Source organism: Scyliorhinus torazame, chromosome 12, assembly GCF_047496885.1.
Source record: "Scyliorhinus torazame isolate Kashiwa2021f chromosome 12, sScyTor2.1, whole genome shotgun sequence".
Classification (NCBI taxonomy): domain Eukaryota; kingdom Metazoa; phylum Chordata; class Chondrichthyes; order Carcharhiniformes; family Scyliorhinidae; genus Scyliorhinus; species Scyliorhinus torazame.
In genome coordinates this window covers 149,313,145-149,331,526 of record NC_092718.1, presented here as the reverse complement: position 1 = coordinate 149,331,526, position 18,382 = coordinate 149,313,145, and the positions used below count along the sequence as shown (strand labels likewise).

Genomic DNA, 18,382 nt, shown 5'->3' with positions numbered 1-18,382 from the left:
GCGAGACTGGTCAATCGTGACCGAGGCGAGTCGCGGCTGGTCGTCGCTGGTGTTGGACGATAGGGTGCCCGGGGGGCACGGGTCCTGGTATGATGGTGGCGCCCATGTGCCATGGGGGAGACAAGATGGCGGCGCCTGAAGATCCTGAGGTGGACAAGATGGCGGCACGTGGCGGGGGTTGAAAAGGCCCACTGGCCACGCGTGGTCCGAGGAGGGGAAGGTGGCGGCGCCAACTGTCCGTACACAGGGGGGGGGCGGGGGGGGGTCAGGGGGATCGCGGCGACTGAGCAGGCCTGGCACACCGCGGCGAAGTGCCACTTCTTGCCGCAGGCCTTGCAAAGGGTGCTGCGGGCCGGGCAACATTGGCGGGGTGTTTTTGCTGCCCACAGAAGTAACATCTGGGGCCCCCGGGGTTGGCTGGCTGGCGGGTGGCACAGGCGTAGGATTGGATGAGTAGGGTCCCCTGTGGGGCGGCCGTCTGCGGAGTCCACGATGCGTAGGAGGAGTGGGCCGCGCAGCCGGAGGTGTAGGCCTGGATATTGCACGAGACGATTGTCATCGATTGCGCCAGCTTTTTGGTTTCCGCGAGGTCGAGCGTGGCCCTCTCTAAAAGTCGCTGGCGGATGTGGTCTGACCCTATCCCCGTGACGAAAACCTCCCACATGAGGAGGTTCGAATGTTCCGTGGCCGTGTCGGCCTGACAGTCACAGTCTCTGACCAGGGGAATTAAAGCACGTCAGAAATCGTCTACGGACTCACAGGGAGTCGACTGCAAGTAGAGAGTACGTGTCTGGCGAAGAGCGTGTACGTCTGCTGGGTATAATTCTCTTTCAGTAGCGCCATGGCTTCATCATAGGTCGGCATGTCCTGGATAAGCTGAAAAATGTAGGAGCTCAGCCGCGAGTAGAGGATCTGGATCTTCTGAGCTTCCGGAATTGGCTCTGGTGCAGACCTGATATAAGCTTCGAAACAAGCTAGCCAATGTTCAAAGTCCTTTTTGGCGTTGATTGATTGCGGATCCAGCTGCAGGCTTGATGCGGAGGTCCATCTTCTGAAAACTTTAGTGTAATAAATTGATGCACGATCAATTGCACAAAGACGAGAGTTGAATACAACTGAGGCTTTATTACACTAAGATGTGTGGCCTCCTACAGCAGCTGCCGAAATGGCTGCTGTATGGGGAGCACACATATTTATACTCCGCCTACTGGGTGAAGCCAGCAGGCAGGGACTACCCCCGTACCTGTAGTACAGGGCCTTACCACACATCTCCTAATATATACAACAGTGGTGATTACAACAGGGACTAATTAGCGAGGAACTAATTTTTATGTGGAATTGTTCCGGGGAGGGGGGGGGGGGGCACATTTCAACCTGCACTCGAGACTGATGTAATGTATTAGCAACATCTGGGAACCAAATCAATACATTGCACCTTAGGACAGCATGGTAGCACAAGTGGATAGCACTGTGGCTTCACAGCGCCAGGGTCACAGATTCAATTCCCCGCTGGGCACTGTCTGTACGGAGTCTGCATGTTCTCCCCATGTCTGCCTGGGTTTCCTCCGGGTGCTCCGGTTTCCACCCACAGTCCAAAGATGTACAGGTTTGGTGGATTGGCCACGATAAATTGCTCTTCATGACCAAAAAGATTAGGAGGGGGTTTTGGGTTACAGGGATAGGGGGGAAGTGAGGGCTTAAGTGGGTCGGTGCAGACTTGATGGGCCGAATGGCCTCCTTCTGCAGTGTATGTTCTATGTTCTCTGGTCCATTAGATTTAACTACATAAAACTGCATGCCAAAGTAACTCATTGGCTGCCAAGTACCTCATGATGTGCTCGCTCACATCCATTACCTGCACATGGTGTGCCAGAGGGGGAGTGTCTGGAGAAATGAGCCAAGGGTTTGGATGTTGGCCCTCATTGCGGAAGAAAGTGACAGAGGCGTAAAACTGGTTGTGCTCAAGTGTTTTTAATGTGTCATACAATTCTCCACTCTGCCGATGGTGCCGCCCCACTCTCCCCACACCGCCTCAGCCCCCTCACATCCTACGTATCCCCCTCCCCCCTCTCCTGGTGCACTCAGTGATCCTCAATGTGCTTGGCCTTCCTAGTTCCACCGATACATCTAGGTGTCTCCTGAGGATGCACACCTGAGGTGGAAGCTGCCAGTTGCTTACATGATCCCGTGGGCTTCGCTGCCTCGGGCGGGCATCCTCTGGAGACTCTGGAGCTGGAGAGCTCCGCCACACTTGTTGATGGCACATGCACAGCCGTGCCGCCCTGTCCATGTGCTGACCTCGAGATGCGGCCTCATCAGAGGGGCGGAACCCGGGGGAGCTGGTGGCCACCATCCCCATTCCATGGGAGGGGTCCGAGTTGGCACCCAGAACCCCCTTAATTGGTGCCCATAGGGCCCTTGGGTCTACCTTGGGACCAAGGGGCAGCTGGTTCAACCCGCGGCTGCCACCGCATCATCTGGCTCTGCCAGCCCTGGCGATTTCCCCATGGCCCGCATTATCGTGTTGACGCCCCCGGTGATGCTCCTCAGTGACTGGGACATGCTCTGCAGTGTCTTGGCAATGCCCGCCTTTGACTGGGACAAGCTCCTCAGCGCCTCGGCCATGTCCATCTGAGAGCGGGACACGTCCCGCAGAATCTCATCAAAGTCAACCTGGTACTGGGTGACATCCCACAATGAGTCGGACATTCTGCCCAGACCCTTAGCCATGGCCGTCACCGACTGCGCGACGTCTTGGGCACCTTCACTAATGGTGCTGATGTGGTGCACCAGGCTCTTGACTGTGGTCGCCACCCTAGCAATGTTCGCCTTGCATTGCCGGCGACATCTCCAGTGCCCGTAGCCTCTGAGACTCCTCCAAACTCCTGTGGATCTGCTGGAGTGTCACTGACATCTCCCTCTGAATGTCCCGGCCGCACCCTAACATCTCCATCAGCTCTGGGTAATCCTGTACCAGAGGCTCACATCAGGCTGGGACCCAGCTGGGTCCTGGGATCCAGCAGACCTCCAACTGCTGTCTTACCTAGGGGTTACTGCCTCCACCTGATGTGCATCAGCAGCAGTGTGGTGCTCACCAGATTGTGCCCCAGAAGCTTGCCAAACATTTCCCACCAAGGTGCATGTATCTGTGCTGGCGGAGGGTGGGAATGACAGCTGTGACACATCAATCGTGTCTTCCTTGAAGCTCTGCTCTGAGGTGGTCTCCTGGGAGGCTGGAGAGGGGGCCACCGAGATGGGCCAGCGCCATCGGCTGGAGGACCTGTGGGAGAATGGACATGTGGTCAGTGGGAGGGATGGGTCAGTCAGTAAGGCAATAACACTCATGTTTGACAGGTCCTCCGGGTGGGGCCCAGTGGATCCTCACCTCTGCAAATTCCGCATTGGTGACCGCTCTGTCTTAGTCACCCCCATCGCCTCCAAGACCCATTCCTCGAAGGTAGTGAGGATTCTTACGTCCGGCATGCCTCCGCCAGTCTGGGCCCTCTCCCGATGATTGTGGGAGAGCTTTTCCTGAGGAGACGGAGAGAAGGCACCGTTAGCCACATGCGAGGTTCACAATGGGGGGAGGGGGTGTGTGAAGGAAGGGTTGGGGGGTTGAAGGGAGGGGGGCTGGAGGGAGGGTTGGGGCCGCATGGAGAGTTGATGAGGGGTGGGTGCTCGCGTGAGGCGGGGGATGTCTTGGGGGGTGGGGTAGGAGGCATTGGTGTCCACTCACCTGTGCTGCCCGGTGTAGGCCGTTGACCTTCTTACGGGAGGCCAGTCGTCCTGCTCACGCTCCCAGAACTTACAGCCACCACCACCTCATCCCAGGTAGCACTGGCTGTCTTGTGGCTCACCCTCAGAGACCCTCAGGGAAACTGGACATCCCTCCCAGTCTCCACCGAAGCTAGGAGCCTGGCCAGGTCCGCATCGCTGAATCTTGGGGCCGGTCTTCTCAGCACCATGGTTGCAAGCTGACTGGGGTTGGCTGTGCAAGATGTTCGACCTTGTTAGCGGGCGGCTGGCGAGCGCGGTCCTGCCAAATCGGCTGGCCAGCCTTCATTTGTGGCGAGAAGCCATTGGGGCCTCATTAAGTGGACCAATTAATGTTGATTGGCATTGCCGCTTCGCTGGGCCAAGCACGGTGAAGCTTGCGGACGTGTCCGCTCGCTGCAACACTTAGAAATCTTTCCAGAGAATCGTGCCCTTTATCTATCTGATCTAAAATTAACAACTGGGGCTGGATTATTTTGCCCCGCCCGCCACAAGAACGAGTGAGCTGCAGACAATGGACCATTGACCTCGGGCGGGATTCTCCAGTCGCTGGATGGACCCGGCCGGAGAATCCTGCCCCTGATCCAGCATCAATTGCCATTTGTGGAAGAGAGTTCCAAACCTCTACCACTGTTTGTGTGTAGAAGTTCTTCCTAGCATCTCTCATCAATGGTCATATGTACACTATGCCCCCTAGTTTCAGAATCTCCAACCAATGAATACAATTTATCTTTATCTATCCTGTCTTTTTCTGTTAATATCTTGAAGACTTTCATCAGATCACCCCTAAACCTTCTAAATTCTAGAGAAAACAGGTCTAATTTGTGTAATCTCTCCTCATAACTTAACCCCTGAAGTCCAGGCATCATTCTTGTAAACCTACGTTGCCCTTCCTCCAAGGTCTAAATATCCTTCCTCAGGTGTGGTGCCCAGATCTGCTCACAGTGACTCCATGTGATGTCTAACCAGGGTTTTGTAAAGCTGCAGCATAACCTCTGCATCCTTATACTCCAGTCCTCTAGATATAAAGGCCAGCATTCCATTATCCTTGTTCATGGCATTTTACAGATCTATGCACCTGAACCCCCAGGTCTCTTTGGACATCCACTGAATTTAGCTTCATGCATCTAGAAAGTACCCTGATTTATCCTTTTTTAGTCAACTAAACGTATATATTGAGTTAAACACAGTCCAACTACTTGGAGCATTCCGCAACAGTGCGGCCAGACCCAACCTTCACAACATACAATTGTATTGAAGCACCTCCGAGTGCAACTTGATCAATGTAGACTTAAATACCATTGCACCATTTGTAATGAAAATTTTGAAATGCCTGTAATATTCATTTGACTGCAATAAAACACCTCAGAGTGCAAATTGAATATTATTGTACTTTGTGTAATGGCCATTTTGAAATGTTTGTAATGTTGTTTGATATTTTAGAATTTTATGAATAAAGCATATTTTTTGGAGAAAAGAAATAATTGAAGTCACATGGTGTTGCTCACAGAGAGTCACGTATTGTTTTAGGTCAGAGGTGTTCAATTACACTAAATAAAATTCTCAGGGACTTTCACTCCCTCCACCACTGATGAGCAGTGGCAGCTGTGAGTGCCATCGACAAGAGCATGTTACACACTGGATAACATGTGGAGAGTGTGTTACACACTGGATAACATGGCTAGATAACATGTGGAGGGTGTATGTGTTACACACTGGATAACATGTGGAGGGTGTACATATTACATATTGGAAAACATGGGGAGAGTATCTTACACACCGGATAACATGGGGAGGTGCGTTACACACTGGATAACATGGGTAGAGTGTATGTGTTACATGCTGGATAACATGGGGAGAGTGTTACATACTGGGTAACATGGTGAGAGTGTGTTGCACACTTGATAACACAGGGAGAGTGTGTTACACACAGGATAACATGTGGAGGGTGTACATATTGGATAACACAGGGAGAGTGGCTTACACACCAGATAACATGGGGAGGGTGCGTTATACACTGGATAACATGGGAAAGTGTACAAGTTACACAATGCGATAACACGGGGAGAGAGTATATGTTACACTGGATAACACTGGGGAGAGTGTGTTACACACTGGGTAACATAGGGAGTGTGTGTTACACACTCGATAACACAGGAAGAGAGTGTTACATACTGGATAACATGTGGAGGGTGTAAGTATTACATATTGGATAACACGGGAAGAGTGTTACACACTCGATAACACAGGGAAAGTGTGTTACTGGATGACGTGGGGGTGTATGTATTACATATTGGATAACACAGGGAGAGTGTCTTACACACCAGATAACATGGGAAAGCGTAGATGTTACATAATGTGATAACACAGGGAGAGTGTATATGTTACACACTGGGTAACATGAGAGTATAGTACACACGGGATAACATGGTGAGATTGTGTTACACACTGGACAACATGGTGAGAATGTGTTACACACTGGATAACATGGGGAGAATGTGTTACACACTGGATAACATGGGGAGAATGTGTTACACACTGGATAACATGGGGAGAATGTGTTACACACTGGATAACATGGGGAGAATGTGTTACACACTGGATAACATGGGGAGAATGTGTTACACACTGGATAACATGGGGAGAATGTGTTACACACTGGATAACATGGGGAGAATGTGTTACACACTGGATAACATGGGGAGAATGTGTTACACACTGGATAACATGGGGAGAATGTGTTACACACTGGATAACATGGGGAGAATGTGTTACACACTGGATAACATGGGGAGAATGTGTTACACACTGGATAACATGGGGAGAATGTGTTACACACTGGATAACATGGGGAGAATGTGTTACACACTGGATAACATGGGGAGAATGTGTTACACACTGGATAACATGGGGAGAATGTGTTACACACTGGATAACATGGGGAGAATGTGTTACACACTGGATAACATGGGGAGAATGTGTTACACACTGGATAACATGGGGAGAATGTGTTACACACTGGATAACATGGGGAGAATGTGTTACACACTGGATAACATGGGGAGAATGTGTTACACACTGGATAACATGGGGAGAATGTGTTACACACTGGATAACATGGGGAGAATGTGTTACACACTGGATAACATAGGGAGAATGTGTTACACACTGGATAACATGGTGAGAATGTGTTACACACTGGATAACATGGTGAGAATGTGTTACACACTGGACAACATGGGGAGAATGTCTTACACACTGGATAACATGGTGAGAATGTGTTACACACTGGACTACATGGTGAGAATGTGTTACACACTGGATAACGTGAGGAGAATGTGTTACACACTGAATAACATGGGGAGAGTGTGTAACACACTGGATAACATGGGGAGAATGTGTTACACACTGGATAACATGGGGAGAATGTGTTACACACTGGATAACATAGGGAGAATGTGTTACACACTGGATAACATGGTGAGAATGTGTTACACACTGGATAACATGGTGAGAATGTGTTACACACTGGACTACATGGTGAGAATGTGTTACACACTGGATAACGTGAGGAGAATGTGTTACACACTGAATAACATGGGGAGAGTGTGTAACACACTGGATAACATGGGGAGAATGTGTTACACACTGGATAGCATGGGGAGAATGTGTTATACACTGAATAACATGGGGAGAGAGTGTAACACACTGGATAACATGGCGAGAATGTGTTACACACTGGATAACATGGGGAGAATGTGTTACACACTGGATAACATGGTGAGAATGTGTTACACACTGGATAACATGGTGAGAATGTGTTACACACTGGACAACATGGTGAGAATGTGTTACACACTGGATAACATGAGGAGAATGTGTTACACACTGAATAACATGGGGAGAGTGTGTAGCACACTGGATAGCATGGGGAGAATGTGTTACACACTGGATAACATGGGGAGAGTGTGTTACACACTGGATAAAACAGGGAGAATGTGTTACACACTGGACAACATGGGGAGAGTGTGTTACACTGGATAACATGGCGAGAATGTGTTACACACTGGATAACATGGGGGAATGTGTTACACACTGGATAACATGGGGAGAATGTGTTACACACTGGATAACATGGGGAGAATGTGTTACACTATGGATAACATGGCGAGAATGTGTTACACACTGGATGACTTGGGGAGAGTGTGTTACACCCTGGCTAACACAGGGCGTGTGTGTTACATGGGGATAGCGTGTTACTGCAACTTACCAAGCCTTCTGCGACAGCCACTTCCAAACCCATGACCTCTACCATCTCGAAGGGCAAAGGTAATAGGTGCATGGGATCACCACCATATGCAAGTTCCCTCCCAAGCCACATACCATCCTGACTTGGAAATACATCCGCTGTTCCTTCACTGTTGCAGAGCCAAAATCCTGGAATTCTCTCCCCAATAGCAATATAATAAGCTTACATTAACACTGCAACGACGTTACTGTGAAAATCCCCTAGTCGCCACATTCCGGCGCCTGTTCGGGTACACCGAGGGTGAATTCAGAATGTCCAATTCACCGAACAAGCACTTCTTTCAGGACTTGTGGGAGGAAACCGGAACACCTGGAGGAAATCCACGCAGACACGAGGAGAACGTACATACTCCACACAGACAATGACCAAGCTGGGAATCGAACCTGGGACCCTGGTGCTGTGAAGCAACAGTGCTAACCACTGTGCTACCGTGCCACCCGTACTACTGTGATACCGTGCTGCCAATACGAGGGCACCTACAACCACATGGACCGCAGTAACTAGTGACACGCAATTGATGTCAGCCTTGCTAGTGACGCTCACAACCTAAGATAGTTCTTAGATAGTTACATGGGTAAGATGGGTATAGAGGGTTATGGGCCAAGTGCGGGCAACTGGGACTAGCTTAATGGTAAAAACTGGGCGGCCTGGACTGGTTGGGCCGAAGGGCCTGTTTCCATGCTGTAAACTTCTATGATTCTATCATTCTATGATTCTAAGTACAATTTATATTTGAAAGGCATTTCCCAACACATTTCCTAAGATCAGGCAGTTCCTTTCTGAAGACAAAGTCGGTCACTGTGCAATCTTTAAGCAATCTTTAAGACACCGAATAATTTATTTCTTAAAAAAAGGCAGGAAAGTGTGATTATTTCCAGACATCACAGTAGGACCAGAAAGGGGAAGTCAAGTTAAGTTGGCAATATTAGGAGGAAATAGGATTGCTGATGAATGGTTCACAAACTACGCACCCACATTTCCTCTTTGCAAACACATCCTTCCAGGAATATCCCGCATTCGGCAATTTCATTGCAGAACTTCTATCAGGTGCATTTCTTAATAGTTTGAGTGAACATTGATATTACGGTAGCATAGTGGTTAGCACTGTTGCTTCACAGCGCCAGGTCCCAGATTCGATTCCCGGCTTGGGTCACTGTGCCAACAATCCAAAGATGTGCAGGGTAGGTGAATTGACCACGCTAAATTGCCCCTTCATTGGAAGAATGTTTTTTGAAAAGGAAGGCAAATGAAATGTTGGAATATAAAAGGAGGGAAATTCTGCCACAGTTGTAGAGGAGGTTTGTGAGATCATTTTGATCACCTTATTTAGGAAAGGATCAAATTATATTTGAAGCTGTTCAGAGAAAGTTCCTGGGATGAAGGGTTATTTTATGGGGAAAAGTTTGACAGGCTGGGCCTGAATCCATTGGAGTTTAAGAATGAGAAGTAATCTGATTGAAGCATATAAGATCCTGCGGGGGTTTGGCAGGGTGGATGCTGAGAGCATGTTTTCCCCCTGAGTGGGAGACTAGAACTAGGGGGACACCGATTAAAAATGTGTCTCCCATTTACAACGGAAATTAGGGAAATTTATTTTCTCCCAGAGCCATTAGTCTATGGAGTTCTCTGCCCCAGAGAGCAGTGGAGGCTGTGTCACTGAATATATTTAATTCTGAAATTAGGTTCTTGATTGGCAAGGTTGTCAAAGGATATGGTGGGTAGAGGGGAAAGTAGAGTTGAAGCCACAATCAAATCTACCATGAGTATCGGAGTAGACTCGTGGGGTCGAATGACCTAATTCCGGCTCCTAATTTGTTTAGTCATATAGTTTGCAATTCTGACTGATACGAACTGAAGGTGGCGAAGACTAGCTTCATAGATGTGACCAAAAAGGGAAACATTGCACTCAGTCAATTTGAAAATAGCAGTGAGACACTGCAGGCATCTAACATGCTCATTATCAAGAAGAAAACTGGGCAGTTAACCCTTCATGGATTTTTAAAGGCAATAGATTTTTAAGGCAAATATTTTTTGACCAATTTAGCAGAGATATTTGGAAAGATAAAGGAAATGCAAGAGGCCAAATAATGTGCTGTAAAATTCTATGCTTCAATGACTATATAGAATACCTACAGTGCAGAAGAAAGCCATTCGGCCCATCATGTCTGCACCAACTCTTTGTAAGAGCACTCCACCCAAGCCCTATCCCGATAACCCCTTAACCTAGCCTACACAGCCCTGGACACTAAAGGGCAATTTTATCATGATCAACCCACCTAACCTGCACATCTTTGGACCGTTGGAGGAAACTGGAGCACCCGGAGGAAACCCACTCAGACAAGGGGAGAAAGTGCAAACTCCACACAGACAGTCACCCAAGGCTGGAATTGAGCCCTGGTCCCTGGCGCTGTGAGGCAGCAGTGCTAACCACTGTGCCACTATGCTGGCCATATTGCTTAAAGCCTTCTATAAATTTCAAAACTTTGGGCGGCACGATGGCGCAGTGGTTAGCACTGCTACCTCACGGCGTCGAGGACCTGTTTTCAATTCCGGCCACGGGTCACTGTCCATGTGGAGTTTGCACATTGTCTGTGTGGGTCTCACCCTCACAACCCAAAGATGTGCAGGGTCGGTGAATTGGCCATGCTAAATTTCCCCTTAATTGGGAAAAAACTGAATTGGGTACCCCAAATTTTTTTTTTAATTTCAAAACTTAGAAACTAATGGATAAATAACTGGTTAAATTGACCAACACAGAAGATTTCTGAGATATATAATAAAATGAAACTTATTTTGAAACGATGTGAGAGGGCTTTGCCTGGGGGTGAGAATTAAGATAATTTGCAGCTTGCAAGAAAAAGTTTGCAACATATAGAGAGCAGGAAGAGGTCACTTCTGCAATCTATGTCACAGCACTGTGGTATCACAGGCCTCAGAAAGAAGGGTTTACCATTGTTCTTTCCTCAAAATCTGACCCAATACCAGCTCTCCCCAGCAGTGTGTACAGGACCACACAACAGCACAAAAAGGAGGTTGTGCCTGGGTCAGCTCTCTGAAAAAGTGATCCATGTAGTTCCCAAATTCCACTGCCACTCCCCCAATCCCCTTCCATTGGAAACCCACGCAGACACGGGGAGAACGTGCAGACTCCGCACAGACAGTGACCCAGCAGGGAATCGAACCTGGGACCCTGGCGCTGTGAAGCCACAGTGCTATCCACTTGTGCTACTGTGCTGCCCATGCACTAATTCCACATGGTACTGTATGTCAAAATTATCAGCAATTTTATTGTTAATTTTATTGTTAAGGTTCAATAGCAATTACATTGTTAAACAAGTAAGAAGTCTTACAACGCCAGGTTAAAGTCCAACAGGTTTATTTGGACAGGTTTCACCTCACCTGATGAAGGAGCTGCGCTCTGAAAGCTAATGATTCAAAATAAACCTGTTGGACTTTAACCTGGTGTTGTAAGACTTCTTACTGTGCTCGCCCCAGTCCAACGTCAGCATCTCCATATCATTGTTAAACCAGTGATGGGGATTTGTACACCAAAATATCAAAAATACCCAAAAAAGTATAAGTGGGGATAGCTGGGATACTGGAGGGGTGGAGTAGTGTTGACTTTGTACTTAGTCAATACTTCATGGGGAAATCCTGGGCGGGATTCTCCGCCGGGGGGATTGTCCGTTGCATCAGCAGTGCATCCATGCCTGCGGGCTTCCCAGCGGCATGGGGTAGCCACAATGGGAAATCCCATTGGCAGGTGGGGGGAACGGAGAATCTCCCAATGGGCTGCTGAGGAACACGCTGCTGGCGGACCGGAGAATCCCACCCCCTGCCTTAGTTCTGACTTCTCCAACAGGTTTGGATCCGTGTAGGATGGTGTACACTAAAATGTGCAGCATGGCCGGGAATGCCTCTCAGATCAGGCCTCTGCCTAAACTGATTTCTGAAGCTAGGAATTTGCTCCATTCCCCTCAAAATATCCCCAAAAAATTGATGCAAAGAAATAGGCCATTCGGCCCAAATGGTCAAAATTCCAGTCAAATCTCCTCCTACCCTACTTCACCTCATCTTCTACCCTGTTAATGTTAATTTAAATAGAAGAAAATCTCCTACAGTCTCTCTCTCCCGCCTTGACTCAAATCTCATGTCATCTCTCGTCCTTGTGAACTGCTTTGAAACATTTTTCTGTATAAAAAACATTATGTTAATCCAATGTTTGCAATTTCACTTCCTCACAGTGACTAGAGTTCAGCTCACCAGGGTCCGTGTTCCCAAAAGCAACCGTGGGTCTCAACAGTCAACCAGAAGTAAAGTTTGGAGTCTTATCGTTTGGTCCTGCCAATCAGAAAGTTCCAAATCAACACCAAGATCCAACCCCAAGGAGAAACAGATTAGCCTCAGACCCAAACGCCCAAATAGGGGCAGGTCAAACCCATAGTTCAATTGTGGCAGGAATCTGAGCCAGGTGGTCAATTGTTCAAGTCCCACTCCAGGAAACATGAGCACATAATGCAAACTGACAGACCCAGTGCAGCACGGAACTGCTCTCATAGAATTTACAGTGCAGAGAATTTACAGTGCAGAAGGCGGCCATTCGGCCCATCGAGTCTGCACCAACCCTTGGAAAGAGCACCCCGCCAATGCCCATGCCCCCACCCCATCCCCATAACCCAGTAACCACACCCAACCTTTTTGGACACTAAGGGCAATTTATCATGGCCAATCCACCTAACCTGCATATCTTTGGACTGTGGGAGGGAAACGGAGCACCCGGAGGAAACCCACGTAGACACAGGGAAAACGTACAGACTCCGCACAGACAGTGACCCAAGCCGGGGATCAAACCTGGGACCCTGGAGCTGTGAAGCAACTGTGCTAACCACTATACTACCGTGCTGCCCTCTGAATAGATGAAGGTGCCAGCTTTCAGATTAAACATTAACTTGATACACTGTGTGCTCTCTCAGGTGAAGATTCCACTGGACTGCACAAAGAAGGGCGGGGTGTGAGGGTTCTTCTTCACAAAAACATCACTGCACATTGATTGCATTGCTGTTTGTGGGATCTTGCTGTGCACTGATGGGCTGCAATGTTTCCTACATTACATACACTCATTCCTACTTTTGGCGTAAAGGGACATGGGGTGACAGTGCATACAAATCATTGAAGTCGACAAGGCAGTTTGTAAAAGTGGTTAGTAAAACATACGGAATCCTGCCTTTATAAATGGAGTGCAAAAGGAAGGGAGTTACATTTCGGGCTGAATTCTCCGGCCTCCCAGCCGCATATTTCTCGGTGCCGGGAGGCGGCGCGGCGGGAAGCGGCCCGCTGGTCACTGTCGGCGGATTCTCTACTCCCGTAGCTGTCAATGGGATTTCCCGTTGAAGCGACCCCGCGCCACCGGGAAACCTGCAGGCGGGGGTGAGCTGCTGGCGGTAAACAGAGAATCCCAGCGCCAGCAAACGGCCAGAGAATTCCGGCTTGTATCTGTATAAAACTCTGGTTCAGCCTCAACTGGAGTGTGGTGTCCAGGTCTGGTCACCACACTATAGGAAGGATGTGAAGGCTTTAGAGAGAGTGCAGAAATGATTCAGGGGAATGGCCCAAGTTATGTAGGTTAATTGGAAAAGCTGGGCTGTGCTCCCGGGAGATGGTTGTCAGAAGATTAGATAGGGCTGTTCAAAATAATGAGGGGTCTGGACTGAGTAGGTCAAGAGAGGCTGTTTTCATTGGCAGGAGGATCGAGACCCAGAGGACAGTGATTTGAAGGGATTGTTAAAAAGAAGCAATGGACATGAGGAGAAACCTCTTTAATACGGCGAGTGATTCGGCTTTGGAATGCGCTGCCTGAGAGTGTGGTGGAGGCAGGTTCCATTTCAAAGGGGATTAGATAATTTATCTGAAGAGAAAAAACTTTCTGGACTTCTTGAGCTGAGAGGCTCCTGCAGAGGACGTCACAGACACAAGGGCTGAATGGCCTCTTTTGTACTATTCCCATTCTGTGACAATATGATCTATAACAGCAATTATACAATAACAGCTTGAGGGCTCTTGAGGTCTTGAATGGTACCATATAAATACAAATTCTTTCTCTCTGATGGCTGAGTGTTTGACTTTACAGTTTACCTGTACCTGACAGACTCACACATGCACCATTGTCAGATGCACGCTCTCACCATTGTCATATTCACACTCTCACTATTGTCATACCTACACTCTCACCATTGTCACACCCAAATTCTCACCATTGTCATGCCCACACTTTCACCATTGTCACACCCACACTCTCATCACTGTAAGACTCACCCTTTCATCATTGTCACGCCCACACCTTCACCATTTTCACACCCACACATACATTTGTAAGACTCACCCTTTCATCATTGTCACGGCCACACTCTCACTATTGTCAAACTCACACCTTCACCATTGTCACAACCACACTCTCATCATTGTAAGACTCACCTTTCACCATTTTCACACCCACACTCTCACCATTGTCACACCCACACTTTGTAAGACTCACAGTTCACCATTGCAAGACTCACACTTTCGCTACTGTAAGACTCACACTTTCACCATTGTCACATCCACACTTTCACCAGTGTCACACCCATACTCTCACCATTGTCAAACTCACACCTTCACCATTGTCGGACTCAAACTCTCACCACTGTCACACCCACACTCTCACCAATGTCACACCCACACTCTCATCACTATCACACCCACACGCTCACCACTGCCACACCCACACTCTCACATCTGCCACACCCACACTCTCACCATTATCACGCCCACACTTTGTAAGACTCACACTTTCACCATTGCAAAACTCACACTTTCACTAGTGTAAGACCCATGCTTTCACCATTGGCACACTCTGACCATTATCAAACTGCCACTGTAACAAATGTGAAAATGGATGGGGTGCCAGGAGTGGGGTGGGGAAGGTGGGACCAGATAGGAAGTTTGGGAAAACACAATCTCCATGAAAAGTGTCCTGAAAAAATCCTTTTAGAGACACAATGCAACAATATAAACATCATCAAAACAAACCACCACTGTCTTCTGTAATGTAATAAAAATGCCATCTGTTATTCTGTCTTTGCAAATGATGTTTGCAAAACAGTTTCAGACAAACTCCTCCCTTATATACAGCAGTTTAGTTTAAGTCTTCCACTGACAACACTGGCAAAACCCACGTTGCTGCTAATTTGAACTATTCGGAAGCAGCAGAGTTGCATCATTACACCACTGGTAATGGAACCTTTTTTTAAAACTCTGACTAACATTCCATGGAACATTTCAAAGTAAATCCTACCCACGTGCTTACACTCACAAGAGCAGTAGCAGCAATGTTATGGGAACACCATTGCCTGCAAGTTTCTCTCCAAGTCACACAACATCCTGACCAGGTCATATATTTGGATGTTGCCTCTTTAGTGTTGGGTCAGTCACTTGGCACTTTTCTGGGAGCAACCTGATCGCAAGGGCTGGGTCAACCCCACCTTCTCACGACAGGCGAGGGTGGGCAATAAATGTTCCTCTTCCACCTTCGCCCACATTTGAAGAGTGATTTATTTTAAGATTTGGGAGTTTCAGGAGCTCTTCCTGGGAGATGGTGCTCGTGCAAAGATCGAGAACAAGAGGGCACAATTTAAAGTAACTTGCAAAAGAATCAAAAAGTGATGTGAGAAAATACGTTTACACCCAGTGAGTGGTTAGGATTAGGAAGAGTGTCATGGGGGGCAGGTTCAACCGAGGCATTCAAAAGGGAATTAAACTGTTACCGGAAAAAGAATGTGTGGGGTTGAGGGCAGATCGCAGGGGAATTGCACAAAGAATCGGCATGGTGGCACAGTGGTTAGCACTGCTGCCTCACAGCTTCAGGGTCCCCAGTTCGATTCCAGCTTGGGTCACTGTCTGTGGGGAGTCTGCACGTTCTCCCCGTGTCTGCGTGGGTTTCCTCCGGGTGCTCCGGTTTCCACCCACAGTCCGAAGATGTGCAGGTTAGGTGGATTGGCCGTGATAAATTGCCCTTAGTGTCCAGGGATGTGCAGGTTAGCTGGGGTTACGGGGATAAGGTGGGCGAGTGGACCTAGGTAGGGTCGCTGCCAACATGATAGACCGAATGGCTTCCTTCTGCAGCTAGAAATTCTGTGATTCTGAAATGCAAATTACATAAAGGCATCTCACTGCTCGACAAATTGTTGCCCTGCCTGCCATTGAACAGGGGAAGGAGAGGGGTAAATGGGGGAGGGAGGGGGGGGTGGTAAACTTGGGGCAACAGATGCTGCCATCACTTCAGAGAATACCAGCCCCCAGTGAGAGATTTGCCCCGGTTTGGTGGATAATGGTTTCAAGCGGAGGACGAGCTAATCACATTGAGAGTGGAAGCAACAGGAAAAAGGGCGCGCTCTCACCTGCAATGATAAAGCGATCCATGTAGTTGAGGAGGTTAATGAGAAACAAGATGAAGGTGACGATGTAGGACCTGGTCGGGGATATGTAGAAGTGTCCGGTGCCGTTGAACTGGACATTGTCCGCCTCCGCCCCCAGGCTCGCGGTTGAACAGTACCTGTCTGTGGCGGAGCGTTCCTTGGGCTGGGCGTCGCTGGCACCCTCCATGCGATTAGAACTGGAGACACAGCTTTGTTGGAAACACTTGGCTTAGAAAGCTCTTGTACTTCTGCAAAGTAACGGAAGGAATCCCCCTATCGACAAATCAAACACTCTGGCTCTCAAACAGTAGTTCTCAACCAGGAGACTGCACTGCTCTACATACCACAGCAGAGGCATTGCAGGAGCATAAACCTCCTCCTTCAACGGCTGCTTACCCCCGATTGACAAGCCAGATCTTTCTGTGGCCAGTTTAATTTGTTCCAACGGGACAAGTTAAGCAATTGCAGAGAACTGACCAAGAGGTGGCCAGCAAGTAAAAAGTAGTCACCGCAGTCCCAGATGACCACAGGCTACTTTTAAATTTTGAGGGGAGAGAGCTGACTGGTGCTGAGTTAACCTGCGGATCACCACACCTCACGCCAGGGGGCAAGGTTGAGAAGGCACAGTGATTAGCACTGCTGCTTCACAGCTCCAGGGACCGGGGTTCAAATACGGCCGCAGGCGACTGCCTGTGCGGAGTTTGCACTTTCTCCCTGTGTCTGCATGGGTTGCCTTCGGGTGCTCCGGTTTCCTCCCACAATCCAAAGATGTGCAGGTTAGGTGGATTGATTTTGCCTCATAGTGTCCAAAAGGTTAGGTGGGGTTACAGGGATAGGGTCGCGGCGTGGGCCGAGGTTGGGTGCTCTTTCCAAGGGTTGGTGCAGACTCGATGGGCTGAATGGCCTCCGTCATTGTAGAGATTCTATGATTCTAAGGCGGGACCTTCATGCAGGGCTGTCAACTTTCAAACTGTCCTGTTAAGGCATTATTGAGCATCCCTTTTTTGTTGCTTTAGTTCTTTCTTAACAAAAGGTGAAATTAAGAATCCTGCAGATGCTGGAAATCTGAATCAAAATCACAAGAAACTTTGCAAAGGCCCATCAGGCCGGTTACAATGTGTGTAGATATAAGGCTAGATGGTACAGCCAGAATTTGCTGGGAACGTTGTGGTGAGTATAATGCAATAGACATCATCAGCATCAAGGGATCCTGCCATTTGTGGCGAGGATATGCCATCCATAATAATAATTTTTATTAGTGTCACAAGGAGGCTTACATTAACACTGCAAAAGGCAGCACGGTGGCACAGTGGTTAGCACTGCTTCCTACGGTGCTGAGGACCAGGGATCGATCCCGGCTCTGGGTCACTGTCCGTGTGGAGTTTGCACATTCTCCCCATGTCTGCGTGGGTTTCACCCTCACAACCCAAAAGATGTGCAGGTCAGCTGGATTGGCCACGCTAAATTGCCCCTTAATTGGAAAAAAATAATTGGATACTCTAATTTTTTTTAAAAACATTAACACCACAATGAAGTTACTGTGAAAATCCCTTAGTCGCCACACTACGGAGCCTGTTCGGCACACTGAAGGAGAATTCAGAATGTCCAATTCACCTAACAAGCACATCTTTGGGACTTGCGGGAGGAAACTGGAGCACCCCGAGGACACCCATGCAGTCACGGGGAGAACCTGCAGACTCTGCACAGACAGTGACCCAAGCCGGGAATCGAACCTGGCACCCTGGCGCTGTGAAGCGATAGTGCTCATCAAGTCACACCCTGGCTCAGTTCTTTTTTATTCTATTATTTCATGGGAATGTGAGCATCACTGAAAATGCCAGCATTTATC

The 18,382-nt window shown here is 48.4% G+C and overlaps 1 protein-coding gene across 4 annotated transcripts in view; it reads right to left on the bottom strand.

Annotated features, from left to right (window-relative positions):
- Nucleotides 1–17,029, bottom strand: part of LOC140386652 (protein spinster homolog 3-like) — a 237,365-nt gene extending 220,336 nt beyond the window's left edge. For 2 of the 4 annotated variants that reach the window (XM_072469164.1, XM_072469166.1), the window contains exon 1: nucleotides 16,516–17,029. In XM_072469164.1, the coding sequence (XP_072325265.1) occupies nucleotides 16,516–16,720 (205 nt within the window). In that variant the 5' untranslated portion in view covers nucleotides 16,721–17,029. Of the gene's footprint in view, nucleotides 1–12,346; nucleotides 12,406–16,515 lie in introns of those variants that run through there. The other 2 variants (XM_072469167.1, XM_072469168.1) reach the window with 2 other exon arrangements.
- Nucleotides 17,030–18,382: the final 1,353 nt, after the last annotated feature.